Source organism: Phalacrocorax carbo, chromosome 1, assembly GCF_963921805.1.
Source record: "Phalacrocorax carbo chromosome 1, bPhaCar2.1, whole genome shotgun sequence".
In the NCBI taxonomy this organism is placed as follows: Eukaryota; Metazoa; Chordata; class Aves; order Suliformes; family Phalacrocoracidae; genus Phalacrocorax; species Phalacrocorax carbo.
In genome coordinates this window covers 50,108,046-50,127,316 of record NC_087513.1, presented here as the reverse complement: position 1 = coordinate 50,127,316, position 19,271 = coordinate 50,108,046, and the positions used below count along the sequence as shown (strand labels likewise).

Genomic DNA, 19,271 nt, shown 5'->3' with positions numbered 1-19,271 from the left:
ACTGAGAGGATACTCTAAGGTTTCTGCTGAAGGAGACTAGCTGGTTGTGGACAGAAAGTGGGAGAAGTGAGAGTCACTTAGAGTGGCTTTAGGGAAGTCTCCCTTTCTCTCTTGACTGTGGCTAATCTTAGGGGATTAGCCAAGGCTAACCTGGTGAGAGCACCCGCCCTCGGTGGTGGTAATCTGCATGAATGTTGTGGCAAGCAGTCTCAGGCATCGTTGCATTTTTGTTTTTTCTTTTTATATACTCTGTAGCATCTCTAGTTTAACTGACTGTTATATGTACTTATGACCTTTTTCAGAGGAACTTAAAACTAATGGGGAGTCAACACAATATATGCATTTGCTGATCTGCCTCCACAGGTTCAATGTTAATGCAAAAGGCATCTTGTGATATTACAGTTTAGTAGGTAGAGATACGTAACTATCAGGAGCTATGGCTAAACAATTTTAATTTCATTAAACTTACTAATACAGTTTGAATGATCTTGGAATAACCCTTCTAGACTTCCCTGTTGAATGAGTTCTCCTCACTTACATAGGTTATTTCCCCTGTCCCACTTTCTAGGGAATGACAAGCTGTATTTAATCTTCCCTGGATGGCAAGAGCCTTCCCCTGGCTGAAGCAAAGAAGCATCTAAGAGTGATACATTTATTGTATGGCTCATTTCCCTCCTCCACTTTACTCCTACATCCCGTGGTCAAAACTCTTCACTTCTGTCTAGTAAAGTCAGAGGTGTGTTAGCTTCAGAAACTTAAGGCCTGCTGGAAGAAATAACTGTTATCACCACAGTGGTCTTCCACTGGCTCTGTCGGTGTGGTACTGACATTAAATTTCAGAGGATTTAGCTGGGAAGCAGAAAGCAGTGCTTTTCTTGGTTTCATGTTGCGTGGTATAATTGGAGATTGCCATTTCTATCTGTGACATCCATGTTTTCTGTAATAAGAAAAAATAATTTGTAAACCAAGACAATCTAAAAAAGTTCCAGTAATGCAGATACATAAAAACCCAGAGCCTTTAGTTTTATTTAGTCTTTCTTCAGGCCCATGCTCATAATTCCTGAGGTGAACATGAATTATCCCAGAGCCAAGACTCTCCCAGTTACTCAGGTTGCTACATGCCACTTGTCTGGGGCCAGGGATTTCCAGCCAGTGAGGGTTTCCTTTTTGGTTGGAAGGTAGGATTTTAATTCTCTGTTTGCTTGTAATGCTGAAGTTTGCTGCAGGATATTTCACCCATTTTTGTATATTATTTATTAGTTTAATGCTGTTCCTGCAGTTTGGCCTTCCTGTTCCTCCGATTAAGACAGCCCCAGTGCTATCAGCATCACAAGTTCTGACCCCTTCCCCCCGAGATCTGTCTTGTGCTTCCACGTGAATTTGTTTCTAGCATTGCACTGACAGCATTCAGCTCTGCATCTGCTGTCATCAGGTATAAGGGCAGGGGGTGAGGGCTGGAGAGATGGATTTTAAATACGTAACTTCCTTCTCACAGTGCTAGTCCAGATGGTCTGGGTCACAGAAGCTGAGTTGTCTCTGAATTGCTATGATTAGACATTACAAATTAGTTGGCAGCAATACGTGCCTAAGGTCTAGCTGTGCTTCTCCCACACCAGGTTTTTTATTCTGCCTAGTCAGGAGCTTCTCTTCCTGCTGTAATGCATGTAGAGACACTGAGCTTTGATGCAAAGAGTAGAAAAGCACGAGATGGAGCAGCCTGTTCTACTTCATGCTATGCTGGGATTCTTAAATTGTGTTATTGACCCATCTTGATTGTTTCTTGGTGTGTTTATACCCTGAATGAGTTAAAAACATCACTTTGAAAATTAGAAAGCTGGAGAGAGAGATTAGATGACCTACAGGTCTAAGGAGTCCCAGCAGAGGATGTGAGAAGAGCCTGCATGTGCAAGCTGTATGTGCCTGGGAGAGCACAGAGCCTGGGGTGGCATGGGGTGGTTGCTCTGGCCCCTCTGGAGCTGCTGGCAGAGGTGGGTCCGATGTGCAGTGTGGTGGCGGTAGTGGTTACACGGGGGATTGCCGGGCAGTAGTGGACCCACAGGAGACAGGATTTAAACTGTTGAGCTTTTCACGGCTCAGGGAGGAGAGCGGGGAACGGGGGGAAGAGAACAGAGGGCAGGACAGTGGTATGGGTGGGATGAGCAATAGCAGTGTATTTCAGGGATGAGCAATAGCAGTGTATTTCAGTGTGTTTTCATGTGTCTGCTGAGTATTGGGTCTCTCAGAGAGGTGGGAGTGGGGCAAGGGATTCACTGCATCTATGTTCAATACACTGTGTGTGCTCTGCATGCGGTCGGTAGAGCACAGTATGTCAGCGAGAGGCAGGTGGGCAGGGTGAGCCTGGGCCTGGCAAGGGAGCTGGGGCAGGCACTTCACAAAAATCAGGAGATCTAAAGGGCAGCTTGCAATATAACAGGCCTCTGCTTGGGACGAATCAATGGGAATATGACACGCAGGGTTTCATTCAGTTGGCTGTCTCCCTTTTGTTATAGCCTAGCTAGCTCGAGGCTGTGATGTGATAATCAGAATTATCCAGATCATCTTCCTTTCTGTCTTGCAGATTCACGTTAGCTAAACCCATGAGCTTATCTTGGCTAGCAAAATTTCTTTAAAAAAATATATTGATCATGCTGAGATTGGGTTTCTTGGGAGCTGAAATAAGTCTGCCTTTTCTAGGGCTCAGAGTGCCCAAAGTCAAGAAAATGTGGTAAAGCCACTGCGTCCAAGTGAAAAGAGCCTTTCACTGCAGGGTTTTCTCCTTTGATAAAGTGGGCTTGAGAGGCATTGAGAAGATGGTAGCCACCTGGTGTGAAGGCAGCTTTGCAAAGTAATCTTTCAATAACAGGAGAAGGTAATGACTTCTTGAGTAGATACCTATAGTAGGTACCTATTCCAAGTACCAACAAGTGACTTGGAAATTGAAAGAATTCACTTACTGCTTTTTCCTGAAAAAGTCTGCCTACTGCAATTTACTTTTAAGAATTAGTATTAGTGGTAGTCAAATGTCTGTATGTTAGGTATTAGAGGATGAAGTTCAACTTACAGGAGAAACAAATACTTCTGTGAAGTACCTACCACGCTTTCAGATGTTATATACAGCGTTGTTACTAGAAATGTGATGTGGTGTGAAAATGAGGGGTAAATTTATGTAACAGTGGAATTAATCATACCATCTGTTCAGCCTGAAATTGCAAGATGTGTGTTGTGCATAGATGAGCATGATACAGTTTTCTGATCTGAGTACTACTGTATATGAGTTGATGTGGGGGGTTGTTTTGGTGTTGACTTCTCTGGAGGGGCTGACTGTTTTCATTCCTGTGACACAAGAAATGGCATTTTTTTTTTTTTTTAAGCAATAGGACACGATAATGTTTTTCAACAAGAATATGACCTGCTATCGACCCTGATATAAAATTGGTACATGTTCAACAGCAAAAATTCTGTAACAAATGTGTGAAACAAATCACTGGGGTGTTATTTTGGTTTGGTTTGGTTTTGGACAAATGTCACAACTGTAATAGATTCTTAGCACAGTGTGGCCACTTTTAAGCTGAGAGCCTCCTTTAGGGAAAGTGTAGCTGTATAATTAGAGAAGAAAGAAAAAAAAAAAATGGTGTTCTACTTACCTTGGCAGTCTCTGTCTGAGCTTGTAGCAAGAAGACTGCTATGCATTGGCGATACCTATTTTCATGCTGTATTAGGAAAGCATTTCGCAGGCTGAAGACTGGGGGAAAAATACAGAGAAATGGTATAAATTCCCTCATGCAGCTGTTAGTCCAATTTTTATCACATTGTCTGATTATGATTGAAGAAATGATATAATAATCTTTTCTGATTCTTAATAGGTCAATGCACCCTGATAGGGTTAGTTTTTTGTTGTGCAGGAAGCTTTGTTATTTCAAAAAGTTAATTCCGCTTGCACTTGTTTTATTTTTTATTACTTTATCATTGTGCGGCTGAGGTGCTTTTGAGTCTAGCTGAGGGTCATTAAGAGAAGTTTCCATTCAAAGTGGACTAAATCATAACTGAAGTTAGAGAAAAACAAGTATCAAAAATAAAAGAGAAAGGCCCCATTTTTATTTTATTTCGACCAGGTCCGTACAACAGCTGCTGCTACATAGGGAAGTGGCTGCACTCAGGCTGATGCTGGGTTTGGGCTCTCCCTGGGGTATGTGCATGAGCCGGCGCTGCTGCCCAGGGTGCCCCCGGTTGGCTGCTGGCAGCAATGTCTCGCAGGGTTGGACGTGTTGCCAGCAGCCATTCGGTTCCTGCCAAACTTCTGCAGAAGTTAATCGGTGACTCTGGGTGCCACAGCAGCATCACCTGGGTCCTGCAGATGACTTTGGGCATTATGGGACAGGTTTCCGTGCAAGGGGACAAATCAGCACCAATGTTGCATGTCCAGGGTGAAGAGGTGGCTTAAGTCTGCTACAAAGCAAGCTTGGGGGAAGCATCTTCAGTTAGCCAAAATCCTGCAGCAGATGGCAGGCGTGCTTGGGTGGGCTGGTTTTGGCTGGGAGGAGGGCATGGTAGTGCCTTATAATGCACTGGATTCATGTGGCGTTGCTTTTTTTAGCTGGAGTTGACGTTGCTGTAAACGAAGCAACGTTGAGTGAGGTGCTCACCTCCTGCAGCTGCCTCCCAGTGAGCAGTGTCCCTAAGCAGAGCCGTGTACATGACCCCGCGCAGCCCGAGGAGGGTGCAGATCTCGGGCTGCCAAGACAGGGCAGCATTCTTCTGATTCTGCTGCAGTTGATGTATCTTTTTGATAAACTTATCTAGTTCATATAGTTTGCTCTGAAGCCGTGTACTATGTAGAACATCTTGCTGCTGTGTAATGCTTCTCACCCAAGTGTTTCCAAGTGCTCTACAGTCAGACCTCAAAATGTTTCTGGAAGATATATTGTCCTATAATCCTAGTTTTATAGAAGAGGAAAGTGGAGCATGGACTAGTTGAATTACTGCGGTGAATCAGTTAGCAGTGGAAATTTGCAGGAGCAGAGGGTGTATGTTTCAGAACTCATGCCTTCTGTCTGTCTGTGGTCATTGGGAAATACAACTTTACAGTTCTAAAAATGAATTTTCTGGGCAATGCTTGGCATCAGGCTCTCAGTAACATTTTCTAAAAGAAATTGTGTGGCTGTAAAGATTACCGGTCTTTGATATAGCAATGTACCAGTGGGTCTGGCCCCTTCAAACTTCGTGTATAGTATTATTAGTGGAGCAATAAAAAGTAATTGCAAAAATTAAATCCAGAGCAGAATGTTAAAAAGAATGAGATTTCCTAATCAGAAAGTATGTTTCTGTTTACTGTCTTCAGAGATGGGTTCCTACTATTACACTTACATGTAAAGTTACACCTGTTGTACAAGGTGCTGGCATTTGCGGATAGTTCTGCTTTTAGGGTAGCTTCCCAGTGTTATGAGCAAACCATTATATCATTTATCCCTTCGCTGATACAGACCAGGCTTTGGGCTAGAATTATTCTGCATAATTATCAACCTCCTGCCTGCTGCCAAAAGGGTATTTCTATGATATCGCAGTATTTTATTTTTTTTTCTAGTCCGCGTACTGAGGTATATTTCTTTCCAAAGTGGGATCAACCCTCAGCAAACTAATCGATACAAAAGTACTTGTTAGATCAAAAATCAGGGTTTCATTTTTTTATTAATGAGATGGATCACTACAGGTCACATGCTGCCCTTTGAGAATGTGCTAACTAATCTTTTACTGCCACCAGTAGTAAAAGTCTCGAGACTGCAAATAAATTGGCAACATTCCCCAAGGTCACACATTCCTGACAATATTTAATCTCTTCCCCCCACCGTGAAGGGACATTTTCCATTGATACTGGAAGTTTTGCCTGTTATTTTACACAAAATGGTGTATATTTACACAAAATGGTGGATATCTCAACTGCAAGCTTCCTATAGTAGTTTTTCTCACTATTTTTATTGTACCCCACCCCAAGAGGTCCTGTATTAGGATGGGGCTTCCAAGGTATTACAAGACTACAGGTAAGTAATGGAGACTGCCATAGCTACAGCTGTAATAAAGCTGGTAGGATTATAGTGGGAGAGAAGTCAGGCAATGAGGTTCAGAGTACAGGGAACAAAATAAACTTTGTTTATTTTGCTGGTTGCAGCTGATAGAAGGACTCTGGTTAGAAATCTCTGACTGTAGGAAATGCTGGCTTGGAAAATAATCCAAAAATCTTATTCCCATCTCCATTATGGCTTTTATGCCCAACCTCATATGTGCAAACTGGAGGGTGGCTCCACTGTCATCTCCAGCACCCAGAAGCTATTGACTCTGCATCTAGTCTGGGTTTAGACAGGAGCGCAGGGCTGCCCTCCCCTCCACACTGCAGGCAAGAGACAGCTGCTGTGTTTGGTTAATTTCTGCTGGGTTGGTTGGGAGACTCGTTAGGCACACAGACGGTGCCTGCAGCATGTTTCAAAAAAGGTTATTCTTCTCTCTGTTCATCCCCTTATCTCATCCTTAGTCATTTGCCTTTTATTGCCTACCTTTATTTCCTACCCGCATTGATGCTGAATGCTAATTACTCTGTGTGAATATATTACAAAGTTATAATTTTTATGGACTCTAGGTTTATTTTCTATAGCTAGTGATTTCCTACAGAGCACTCTAGCTCCATGAACTTTTCCTCCCAGCCTTTAGGATTAGGATGGCTGACAGGCCCTGGAGCCCAGAGATTTGCATTTCTCTTTGATATAGGAGGCTCCTGGGATCTGGGCAGTGTTAGACAGAGGAATGCAAGAGCTGCATGAGTGGCTTAGACCAAGGGGAGGCCTGATTTTTCATGCCTGCTACCTCACCCAAGCTCTGATTTGGTGACTCAAGCGATGTTTTGGCAGGGTAAGGCTGGTCACTCTCTGCGGAGTCCTCCTCCCCTCCTCGCCCAAGGACACCCCAGCAGATGTTATTGTGGCAATTTCCCCTGGCTTTATGTTTGGATGTCTGTGCGCAAGGAAGCACTGATGTGTGGTGGGTGATTTCCATCCCCTCAGTAGTAGGTGGGGAGGTGAGTAGCAGCAGCAGGAGGTAAATCTCCTCTCCAGCCGCCTCAAGAATTGCTGCTGTGCACATGTGAGGACACCCAGGAGAGCAGTGTGCTGGGGTGTTGGGTGGTGGGACAACTGGAAAAATATTGCATAACTACTACAGAATTGAAAATATACTTGGGAAAGAGGCCTGGGATTTGACAGAGTATGTTAGGACAGTAAGGGCAGGGATATACTCGGTTTGTGAGAAAGATGTCTTTGGAGTCTTGATTCCTCCTTTGGCATGAATGGGTAATACCTGAGAGTTGCTGGTGCGTATGTGAAAGTCACTCTTAGAGGCAGGAGGACATGGAGCATAATGTCTGTGTTAGCAGGTCATGCCTTGCAGTAAGAGCAGAGCTATGAAGCCGAAGAGTGCTGAGGCACCGGCATTTGTACTCCAGGGATCTGGGGCTGGTTTGTGGGCAAACAGCATCTTATCCTTACGCTGTCGTGTACACAATGCATTGAGGTGGTATTTACGAAGACATTCAAATACACGTGGACACATACCTGTAACATGGATGGGGTCAACGTTTTTCAGTATCAGCCTGTCTAGTGGGATGGGCTGGTCTAGGACTGTGCAAAACCCACCCTCTCTTATGACGGAGTGCAGCTCAGGTGTGAGAGAAGGACAGATAGGGATGAAGCTGGTGTCTGAGCCCCCGTATTTCTGGGAATAGAAAATGAAGCTGGTTAGCTGGTTGTCTGCCATCTGCTCATGAAGTACGGGCACTAAACAGCCCTAAATTATGTGTTTTCTCTTATCAAAGGTACTCAAACAGCTTATTTGCCTGAGGAACCTCAGAAAAACTCATCGGTACATGAAGTTCTCCTGCAAGGTCACACCTTGTACTAAAAGAGCACAATAGAAGCACAATACAAGTCCAAAGGCAGAGAACAGTCACTCTAAGGTGTTCAAAGGTCTTTTTTTCCCCTTTCACCCCACCCCTCCCCCCTTCTTTTAGTAGCAGGACTTTTATTCTGTTCCTTGGAGGTGCGTTTCTGCACCTCCCTTTGCATACTTGCAGAACACACAATTGCTGGGGCTCCAGATGGGTCATAGCCCCTCGCAGAAGGTTCGTTGACACACGTACATTGGGCAACCCTCAAAGAGACTTGCCTGTGGGCACCAGGCCTCTTGAATCCCTGCTCCTTTCATTGCCCCCTGTGCTATGGGATGGTGCTGCTCTTCTACCATCTCTCACTGCATGCCTTCTCTATCTCCTACAAAGGCAGAACAGGTGCTTCTTTAGAAAAACACCAAGAAGTCTTTAAATCAGATGCAAACTTCTGGAGATAAATCTCCAGGTGCACTTAGCCTTAATTTACATCATCTTCATAGTCTTCATAAACTTAATTAGCTAGATATAGTCCTGAACTGAAGCTTTAGGAATTTCAGGTCGTCCAGTGCCTTTTTTTGAAGGCTACATACAGTTATTTATCATCTGTAGGACTCTCTATAGCATCTTTCATCAATAAAAATTTAAAAAAGAGTTATATATCCATTTTAAACTAGGGAAAATCAAGGAAAAGAGAGGACACGTACAACCGGCTGTGTAGGAACTGAGTGTAAAGCCAGCCTTCCTTCCACTTCAAAAATTTCCCTGTTTTCTCCACCCCCACCCCTCCTTTTTTTCCCCCTTCTTTCCAACCTTTTTGATATCTCTGGGATATGAGTCATGAGTCATGAGGGCAGCATTAGAAAACTTCTTACATTCTTGAAAGTTTTCTGAGTTTTAGAAATCCAGCACATCAGAACAACACCAGGAAAATATTAAGGTCTTGTAATGTAAATTCTGCCTGTCATAGTATTGCTGTAACATACTCAGCCTAGAAGCAGGGTTTTGAATCCATGTCATGGTTTGCTATTTGCATAAGGAAGTATCATCCTTCATGCCAGTTAGTCATCTTGTATTTTTATCGTTAGATCAATCTTCCAAAGTACATTCAAAATATTTACAAAGCTAAAAAATATAACAACTACAACCATGCATATTTCTATCTATTATTACCTTTTTGTTACGTTTAATTTTTGTAATTAATAGGAAATCATTGAACAGGAAGAGGTAGACGTCAAGGAGTCTTGTGCTTTCTGAGGAGGAAAACAAAAAAATGAATTTGATGGTGTGATTATTTTAAGGAATTGCTACGAGGCACATCTATGAATCACTGCATCTTACAAAATGCTTTTAACGAAGAAGCACTTAAAAAATCATGTTTCTTGATGATTTTGGCTACTAATACTTGCACCTTGTAGCAGCTACCTTGTTATGAAAAAACAACTACTGGCCTGCCAGGAAAAGCACCTACAAATACAACAACCAACATGCTATACATTAGCAAATCCTACCTGGTAAACAGTGAACCTTCTGACAATGGCAGAGAGAAAGAACAGGGAAGTGCCACCTTTTCCTGATAACTTTGAGTACTGGTATGCTGCCCTCTTCACAGGCTTCTGCAGCGGTGAAATGTTAATCGATAGCATGATAAAAGCCTCCCAAAAACTGCATGAAATAGCATTGGCTTATCTTTCCTTCCTAGCTTAGAAGTCATGATGATGTGAGGGATAAAATAACAAAAGTCTGTGAGAATGTTTCAAAGTCTTTCAGGTTCATCTCCAAGCCATATCTAAAACTTGGGTATTATTATAATAAACAATAGGGAGCAATTTAACAAAAGCAAGAGTAATTTTTTAAGCAACTTCCCACAGGAAACCTGGACTCTCTACTGGATTTGCAGAGTTTGGTCCTTTGACCTCTTCCTTGTTTATGACTCCTTCTATCCCTTTCCATGGATCTTTCTTTCATTTCCCTTTTTGGTCCCAACTTGCTGTCCTATTTCACTTCCAGAATCACCTTCTTTCTCTGCTGCAGGCTTTACCCTTTATAATCTGTCCTCTGGCTACTCTGTACCAATAGGGCATCTCTGGCCATGATAAGTAGGCATGAAATGCCCAGCTACTCTTCACAGCAAATGGGATTGGTCAGAGCTATTGCTTCCAGGCAGTCTTGCAGGATCCTAAAATACCTTTTTGGGTGTTTGGTTCTGAAAGGTTTGGCTTGAAAACTTCTTGTCTCATTAATGTTGCACAAGGCAATGTCAGTAGTTACTGAAAATTAAAATTCTAACTAGGTCATGGATCAGCCAGCTGCACAGAGAACAAAGAAACTACCATGAGGACCTTCTTATGTGCCACTGAGATTCAGAAGAATTCAAACAAGCAAGTTAATGTGTATTAGACGTCTTACAAAAACTACCTTTCTGTAAGTTTCTATGAAATCAAAAACTTCATAGAGGGTTCTCCACAGCATCTCTTGTACATCAGTAGGCCTTTGTGGGTGTTACACATCCTCTGCTCCTGAGAAGGTGGTGAAGGCATTGTAAGACATGGGCTGTGCTCATTTCTGTCAAACCATTGCTACAGCCCTGCAGCCACTGTGGCACACAGCTTCCACGATCCTTTCAGATGATGGTCTTCTCCAAACTTCCCAGGCTGTGCTTCCTGCTCATGCAAGGAGGAAATCTTCCTTTCCTGTGCAGATAGAGATTCTGCAGCAGCTCCCCAGCAAGCAACCTGTGCCCTGCTACAAAATGGTGCCTGTGTGTCTGGAGACGTGACTCTCCGCTCTGCCAGGGTGATAGACAGCTGCGAGCACTGTTGTAAAAATCAACATACTTGTGTGGGACCACTGTGCTACCTGTGGATTTGATGACATGTTGTATGAATGCTCTGTTCATGAAAGGGAAGTGACTCGGCAGGATAACACGTTCTTGTTCCAAGGTATTCATCAAAACAGCGGTCTTAGTGGAGATGAAATATGAAATAAAAATAGGAAGAACCTCTGGATTTGCAGTAATTTTCAATGAAACACATTGTGGATACAGTGCCAGAAAGGTGAGGTATCTTGACATCTGCCCCTGGGCACATGGGGTGCCTTGTATAGGCCAGTCTAAAATTCTTGTTTTCCTAACACCATATTCTTGAACGTGACAGTAAAATGCTCCCTTCGAGTGGCAGACGTTGGCCAGCCAAGGTGATTTCTTCAGCACCTGGCAGACTGTATATCTAGATGTGACAATATACAATCATGCAGTTTACTCATCCTTTTGGCAGTTTGGCTGTTTCTCAGTCTCTCTCTGACAAGCTGTACATTTGGTTTTCTTTTCCCACACCTGCACAAATATACTGTTGCAGAGGTTTGTTCTGGACCTGCCATAACAAAATATGATTCTGGTAAGCTAACTGCTGATACCAGGACATTTAGGGACTTTACCTGCTAGTGTTAGCTTCCCTTCATGAAGGAGAAGTCTGTTCGCTGAAGACAAAATGTTTTCACTGCTGTTTTCTCTTAAGGTTTGCTTCAAACACTTGACCCAAAAAAAGAGAAAGAGAGACAGAATGGGGAATCTTTCATATCTGATGATGAACTGGGAGGCAACCAGCAGTTAAACAAACCGAGCACACGTGTGGTCTTATCTCAGGCTAAATATATTGCATAGCTAATAAGTGAGCATGGCTGTGTTTCTTCAGCAGTGCTATTGCTTAAATGTGTTTATGCTTCTGAAATGTTAAGCTGGGCTTTTCTTTTCCCGAGTGAGTGTAATGGTTTTTGCAGTGCTGCATGTGAACAGACATAATCCTTGAGGTGAGACCCACTTGATGACCTTACCATAATGCTGCTTAAAGTCTGTCTGTATGGGTAAGGGGGTAACCACTGCAGAAAGGTGGGTACGTTCCCAGGAATGCTGTGTAATTTTTTTGTAATTCTAGTGAAATGTATATAGAAATTTCTTTGGGTCAGCCTGAGGAGTGAAAGAGGCAAATAATTTCTACTTTGTATCTTTATACAAAGGTAGTAGTACTTACATCTATCCCATTTCATTCTACCCTCTGAAAGCAAACACTGAAGAGTCCTCCTGGATCATACAATCATACTCTCTTGGATACTAGCTGAGAGCAACCCATGCTGCCATCCTAGGCACTGTGCACAGCCTGCATGTTCAGCTACAGTGTTTGCAGTGCTCAGGCTGCAGCTGCTCCTGTTAGAGTAAAACCATCCCCAGTAACTAGAGTATAGACAACCTGCCAGCTGCAGATGATGCTATAAGGATAGATAGGAGACTAAACCTTCCACGAGGAAAAATGCCCTTTAAAAAATTGCTTACCTCTGGGACAAAGAATCTCTTGTCACGATCCCAGACCTGAGGCCAAATTATGACCTCTTGCAGCTGCCTGAACTTCTGAAAGTTGTCCAACCACTTGACTTTACCTTCTAGATCCCCTGAAATACGTGAAACAGCAGTTACTGCCAAGGCTGACAAAACCAGTCCTGTTTCTAGAAGATGCTGAATACCAATGTTCTCCAGTGGAAGCCAAAGCACCTCACATGTGAAGCCCCAGATGAAATCCTGGCCTTACTTTAAAAAATACCTAAACTCTTCTTTAGTCATCAGAGCCAGAATTTCAAACCATGCATTTAATACATGCTTAATTTCACTGGTAAATTAAAAGGTTGTGTTTACTACTCTGGGGAACAGGGGGAATCATACAAAACTCAATTGAACTGTAATCTTAAAAAGTTCTTTAAAAAAAATCCTGCCTTTCTAACTGGGATGGGGGCACCTCAGAATGTGAAAAATGGGGACTAAGTCTTTGCTGATTCAGTGCTATTATGGGGGAAACTTTAATGGACCTGCAACTTAAATTCCAAGTTTTTGTGTTGAGTGATATTGCAAATGATGGTTTCAGAGAGACACACATATACACCAGAAGGGGAATGCTGGGACTGCAACTGTTCCTCATGTCACTGATTCACCGATCAAAAAATGAAGACAGATCGTTGTTAGGTGTCTGTGAATGAAGAGGCGTCACCCTTCTACCTTTGGTTTCCTTGGCCCAGAGGTATTTAAACTCTGGAAGGACCTATTTCTTTGCCAGTAATGTTCCCCAGATATCCCATGGTCTTTTGGGGCCATACCTAAAACTGCTGTCCTCCCAGCAGAAGTCCCCAGACTAGTGACAAAACCATCTTATTTTCCTATGGGACCTGTTCTGTCCCAAAAAGTATACTCCTTGTGTGGCCATTAGGCTAGACTCCTTATAAGACTTGGCAAGAAGAGAAAGAACCCTAGTCTCTCTTTTAGGTGGAATTCTGTCATTGTAGTATTTACCCAAGAAGGAGAATCCCCAGAATGTCTCTAGGAGACTCTCTCTCTGCCTCATCTCCCAAGAGGCTGATGTTGTTCAAGAATTCAGCCTCCAGGGTGGGGAGAAGGATGGTGGTGGAGAGTGAGCCACCATGCTGGATGGCTCAAGGCCCTGGTGTGCCGCTGGTGAGGATGAAGTGCTGCCTGGCACCTCTCCCTGCCAAGAATGGCAGGGTAAGTGCTTTGCTGGTGCACTGTCATGTCTTTGATTTCAGTGGGGTCTGTGTGAGGCCTTTGGGGAATAAACCTATTTGCTGATGTACTATACGACCATATGACAGTAAGAGATGCATTTATAGCTTCCTGAACAAGACTGAATTAATAAATTATTTAGAATTAATACATTATTTACTTAAAACAAACTGCAGGGGAAGAAAACATATTCCTGGACTAATAGCTGGAGAATATCTGTAGCTGAGATAGCTCTTCAGCTACTTTACTCTGTAGGACCCTGTCATTTAGGGAAAGGTCACTGACATAATATTCCCCTTGTGAGTGCAATTTTATCCTACTAAGGATTAGCACCAACAAATCCTTCCTAGACATAAATCCAACTCAAAGACTTCTTTGTTTGAGATCTTTCTTGATTTGTTCCAATTTGTGATCTGGTCTTAATTGTTCGAATGTCACTGCAGATGATTCTGAGCAAATACAAGTGACTGACTGATTTGGGACTCCCGTGACCTTGCTCAGAGAGGTTTTGACAGCACAAGGGTGGCACCAATCATTTCCTACAGAATGAGGAAGGGCTCAGGATTGTAGAAAGGCATGCATATCCTCATTGCATCTCTGCAGGGAGACCAGACCCATTCACCCTCGAAGAACATTCACAAAAAGGCCACATAACTTGCTAACTGCTAATCACACACTTAACTTTTAACCTTAGCTTCTTACGTATGGACTTTTCCACCTTCTCTTTAAGTGACCAGATAAAGCCTTTCTCTGTTTCGTCAGTGCTCCTCTTCCAGATGTTGTTAAGGAGGAGGGGATAGCGTGTCAGTCGATGCAAAGGAGTGACCAGCAGCTCCGGCAGATGCAGCCTCTTGCACTGTTCATTTTGTTCACACCACTGCTGAAGACAAGGAAAACCTGCCTTAGGCCTCAGCTTGCTCCCTAGCAAACAGTTTTCTGCATCATCAGCTGACTGTAATGAGACAGGGACTAATTAAAGATGAACTTCTCACAAAGTAAGAGCAAGGGCAGCGTAAGGGTTCTCTACAGGGGGAATCAAATCGCTCCTCCAGATTTACTTTCTGCGTTGCTGTTTCCCATTTCAGATGCTGTGGCCATGCATTAAGCAGTGCTGTCATTTATCTGCCATTTTAATTTCATCAGGAAAACCTCAGCTATGTTTGAAGGCCACCTTATATTTTAGGGTCACCTGCTACTTCCCACTAGGAAAATTCTTCCTAGGCATGAGTGTATGACATCCCTGTTAGGGAGCAAGCGATGTGAAACTCCCAGGCAATAAAAGCTGCAGAGTTTGGCTGCTACAGAGATGTACTCCCAGTTTTGGGCTGGCTGTGAGAAAAGCCAATTTCTTCAGGTTTTTTTTTCTAAGCCTGTAATCTTAAGTATTTACAGGACACATCGGTCTGCTAATGCTAAGTCAGAAAGAGGAGAGCCCTCTCTCCAGGAGCCCCACTGCTGCACTGACTGGAGTTGTATCAGGCAGATGTGGTGTTGGCAAAGACAGAACCTGCTCTAGTGCTGTAACTTTACAAAGACATCATTAATAGCTCTTTCCAGCCTTAGAGGGAGGTAAATGCTCACTTGCTGGTAGTATTTTGATATAGAGTTCTACATTTGCTTTATCTATGCTTTAGCAAAACCTGTCAGAGGAGCTAAAACACTGCCATTGCAAAGGGGTTACTTCCTGTTCTATCCACGATGTTGCTTCCTCCCTATGGGCACACGGGTTAGCGAATACCCGTGAGTGAGGAAAGCAGCCCTGCTTTCTTTCCAGGGCTTAACCAAAATCCACCCCTCTCACTGTGGGCTCCCAACACATGTTAAAGCACTGACATAATCCTGGATTTCTGTTCCCCTTGTTTTGGCTTGTATCATTTCCTTAAGAAGAAGGAAGTCATCATATGCTTCTCCAGTTCTGAGGTCTGTGAATGTCACTGCTGATGTGGCATAGCACAAAGGCTGGGGGGTGTTTTGCACTCAGGGAATGTAATCCCTGTCATCTGCTGAAGCATGTAATACCCTACGTACTGCATTCCCACCCAATAGCTAAACCAAGCTGATATGCAGGAGACATATCAAAGTAAAAGACTTGAAAGAGATTTTACAATATGGCTTGATTTTTGGTGTTTTGGTTTTGTTTTTTTTTTCTGTAACCATTTCACTTTGTTAAGGTGGAGGTCACTAAGTCAAAGGGTTACATGCAAAACATCTGAACGATAGAGACTGGCAATACATATTTTCTGCTTGCAAAAATGCAGCCAGTTGTTCATTTTTGGCTTCCCCCTTTTGCCTGTTCTAAATTACAAGTATGCACATTCACATGTGCAGGGGAACATACACTCAGGAGGGTGACTGCTTATTTATGATACCCTCTGCAGTTCAAAAAATCTGTGTAAAATGCTATCTACACAGTTTAGCTTCCAATGAGCTTCTTAGTCTGTTGTTAAAATCCTCTCATAAGACAGGAAGGCTGAAAACACCACCACCACCACCAGTACTTTACTTTCAGGTAGATGCCAAAATCTTCTCTCTGTCTCAGGTTTTCCAAGTAGAAGACAGCAGAAGTATAATTAAGGCAATAAATCTCGTGTGTCTGGCAGAGGTCACCCTGGAAAAACTGCAGAAAAGACTTGGAAACTTATCAAGAAAGATGAATGTCATGACAAAGGGAGGAACAACACTTTTGATTTTGTAATGCGCATTTTACCTGCGATTTTCTCATATCTAGGAAAATAGGGGAAGGCGGGAAAAGGGGAGTCAAAAAAGTAAAAGGCAAGTTAAAAAGTAGTAAAAGTGGTAAAGTAGTAAAAAACCCACAACAGTGCTCAAGCAATGCATGGGAGCACAGTTCTAACAGCTCTGCAGAGGTGTGAAGCATTCTTAGACTTTGTTCTCGTTAGAAATAAATGATGTGAAATTCACGTAGAAGCTGAAGATAAAAGCCATTATATATGCAACAGCTTTACATGGCCTCATATTGCATATCACTTTATATCCAAGTCTGTTAGATATCTCTTAGAAATTTTGAATGCCATCCATGATAAAACTCAGTTTTGTCTGTGATTTTGTCTGTCTCACACAAGTATTATCAACAAAAATGCCTAAAGTCAGAGGTAATGGGGGTAAGAAGCCAAGCTCTAGCCTCTATTTCCCTTTTAAAAATCCTAACCCTGAGGTAAGGTCTGTTTTAGTATTTTCCCAGAAGTTTTCTAATGGCCTCTGTGGCTAGGGAAAGTTAAGGTCCCTGAACTGATTTTCTGTCTGTATTAATACTTCCAACTTTTCAGCCACTGGGGAGTTGTGCAGGAGATAGAGGCCCTGGAAACTGCTGTTGGGACAATTGCCTTTTTACCATGCAGATTGCCCAAAAGGGTTGCAGGGCAGTGCTTGGCGGTGGCAGGACAGCTGTGTCTGTGCCTCTGTCTTGCTTAGCAGACACCGGCCCGAGTGCAAGAGGTATTCCAATCCCATTGAGCTCTTAATTAAGCACTTAAATACACTTGCGAGTCTGGTCTATGGAGAAAAGGAAGGATCTATGGGACGGAGTGGAAGGAGGCAGGGAACACCAAACGATGGTGGTGGGATCTGGTCTCAGGGAAACGTCTTCTGTAGAGCGAGAAGCTCCCCTCTGCCAGCGGCAAAGTCTCCTCAAGGTCTGGGCCACTGTTCCCCAGGAAGGGAAAATCTTTCTGCACTTCATTCCACATAGAGAGCACCTTTCCATGACCACCTCAAATATACCAATGAATAAAAAGAAAAACATCCTAGTGACAGGATGAGGCTGAGACCAAACTGCCTGTGACAGATGGCATGTCCTTGACTCCCTTGATTGCTCTAAGGCACCTGCATGCTATGATAAATGGTCTGATGCAAGGACCTGCTGATATTAAGCAAGAATACTTCTAATTGTGTTACCTTGCTGAGTATGGAGCTGAAATCCATAGGAGAGTCTGACTTGCTGACATGCTCCCTCACAGTTTCAAAAAAAGTTTTCAGAAAACTGAGACTTATCTAAGTAAGAGGAAAAAAGGAGAAATCAGCATCAGTGATGTTCTGAAGTTAAGTTTAAAACAATTTTATTTCCCACCCCTGGTCGCTTCAAAGGCTCCAAGCCTAGTGGGGTGCCTATACTTATCTCCCTGACATTGCCAGAATTAGCTTCAGACTTTCATCTGGAATGCTTTAACTAGTCAGAAGCTAAAACAAATCTATACAAATACGCACTTGAGTCCTGATAATATATGACAAAAGCTTTGAAACAAAATCTGTTATTCCATTTAAACTTATTTTAGGTTAACAGCTGTATTTAACATGAATTGACATGAAAAATTACAATGGATGAATGGTATCTGCTGGAAAACACTGTATGACAGAGTTGTGACAATTAAGGAAGTCTTCATGGTCATTTGAAGAAGATGCCATCTTTTATAGTTCAAGTTTGTTGTTGTTGTTCCCCTCGTGCTATTAGAGATGGGGGGAATTTCTGTAAAATGCTATAAAAATTCACATATTCCCCATAAGTTAACTTTATATGTTTGCACTGGATTCAAGGGTGCCCACGCTGTCAGTCAGATGTAGGTCAAAGACTGCTCCTAAGCCCACACTTGGCTCCTGAACACACTGTTTGTACGCCAATTCATGACCAGGCTCAGCTTTAGGCCAAATTTTAGGCCAGAAGGGAACATTGTCCTATGCGATACTGCCATGAACTGCTGTTGTAGCTGGACACGCTGTTTTGTTTGGTGTATTTAAGGGGGTAGGGATGCTTATAGGATGATGCTTAGTCTTTCATTTTGATGACGGTGCATTTTACACTTTTTGCAGCATGCATTTTTTTCATGGATTCAGCCTGCTGTTAAGAAGAAATGCATGCTGTAAAATGCATGAAAAAAGGCATAAAAGGCATTGAGAGCAGCTACTTTCTCCTCTGTTTGATCACTGTTTTATATACAAGCATGCATAATAGATGATCATTTATCACCTCATTAATAAGGACAACAAAATTAGAAAACAAAATAGAAGATGTATTAAAGATAATTCTCTCAAGACATGACCACGCTCCAGCCAAGCTCAAAGCTTTTGTGATCATTAAATGGCACGCAGCAATACAGCCCACTTCTTCTTTGAACAAGAACGAAGGAATTGGCAACCACACATCAGCTAAACTCTAGCAGTTTGCTGCATGTATGGTCTTAGCTACAACAAGAACAAGGTGAAACACATCAACTAAAAATCTCTTTCCTTGTATCTCCAAACCTGCTCAGGTGGTCACTCACAACAGCTCACCTGGTGTGTGGTTAGTCACTGAGTCAGAGGTGACTTGCTCATGTGTTTGAGCTCTGGCTAACTGTCCCTGCTCAGAAGGCCTTTCTTGCTTTTCTTGTTTTGGCTAAAAACGGATATAACTGTTGAGGCAGGGGTATTACAATAAGGGAAAGACTGTGAAGTAAGCTAACTGGTTTAGGGTTTGCAAAGAGTCATTCAACTTATGGGACTGAAGATCCCCTTCCAAAATTCACTTGGCTATTAAGGGTGAGGTGTCCTGAAAAAGAGGTCTCAAGCTAAGAAAAGCTTCTGTTTTGCTTGTAAAGCTATGTAAAAGCTGTTTTGGAGTTATGCATTCCTTTAACTTTCAGGACCAGAAAATGATCTCCCAGCAAGTGGTCGCAAGCAGTAAAGAGCTGGAGCACATCACAGCCAAGCCTTGTGGTCTCCCTCATCCTGAAAGCTGGCAGGTAAGTAGCACATGAACACAAAGCATCCAGCCTGTGTGGGAGATATACTTCC

General features: G+C 42.8%; 1 protein-coding gene across 1 annotated transcript in view; it reads right to left on the bottom strand.

Moving 5' to 3' along the window:
* Positions 1 to 829: 829 nt before the first annotated feature.
* PLEKHG7 (pleckstrin homology and RhoGEF domain containing G7) overlaps positions 830 to 19,271 on the bottom strand; it is a 32,404-nt gene continuing 13,962 nt past the window's right edge. The window contains exons 8-16 of the mRNA XM_064448790.1: positions 17,400 to 17,495; positions 15,988 to 16,101; positions 14,187 to 14,361; positions 12,252 to 12,367; positions 11,360 to 11,453; positions 9,098 to 9,177; positions 7,596 to 7,755; positions 3,645 to 3,742; positions 830 to 937 (exon numbers count right to left, since the gene is read on the bottom strand). Coding sequence (XP_064304860.1) covers positions 830 to 937; positions 3,645 to 3,742; positions 7,596 to 7,755; positions 9,098 to 9,177; positions 11,360 to 11,453; positions 12,252 to 12,367; positions 14,187 to 14,361; positions 15,988 to 16,101; positions 17,400 to 17,495 — 1,041 coding nt within the window. The remainder of the gene's footprint in view (positions 938 to 3,644; positions 3,743 to 7,595; positions 7,756 to 9,097; positions 9,178 to 11,359; positions 11,454 to 12,251; positions 12,368 to 14,186; positions 14,362 to 15,987; positions 16,102 to 17,399; positions 17,496 to 19,271) is intronic.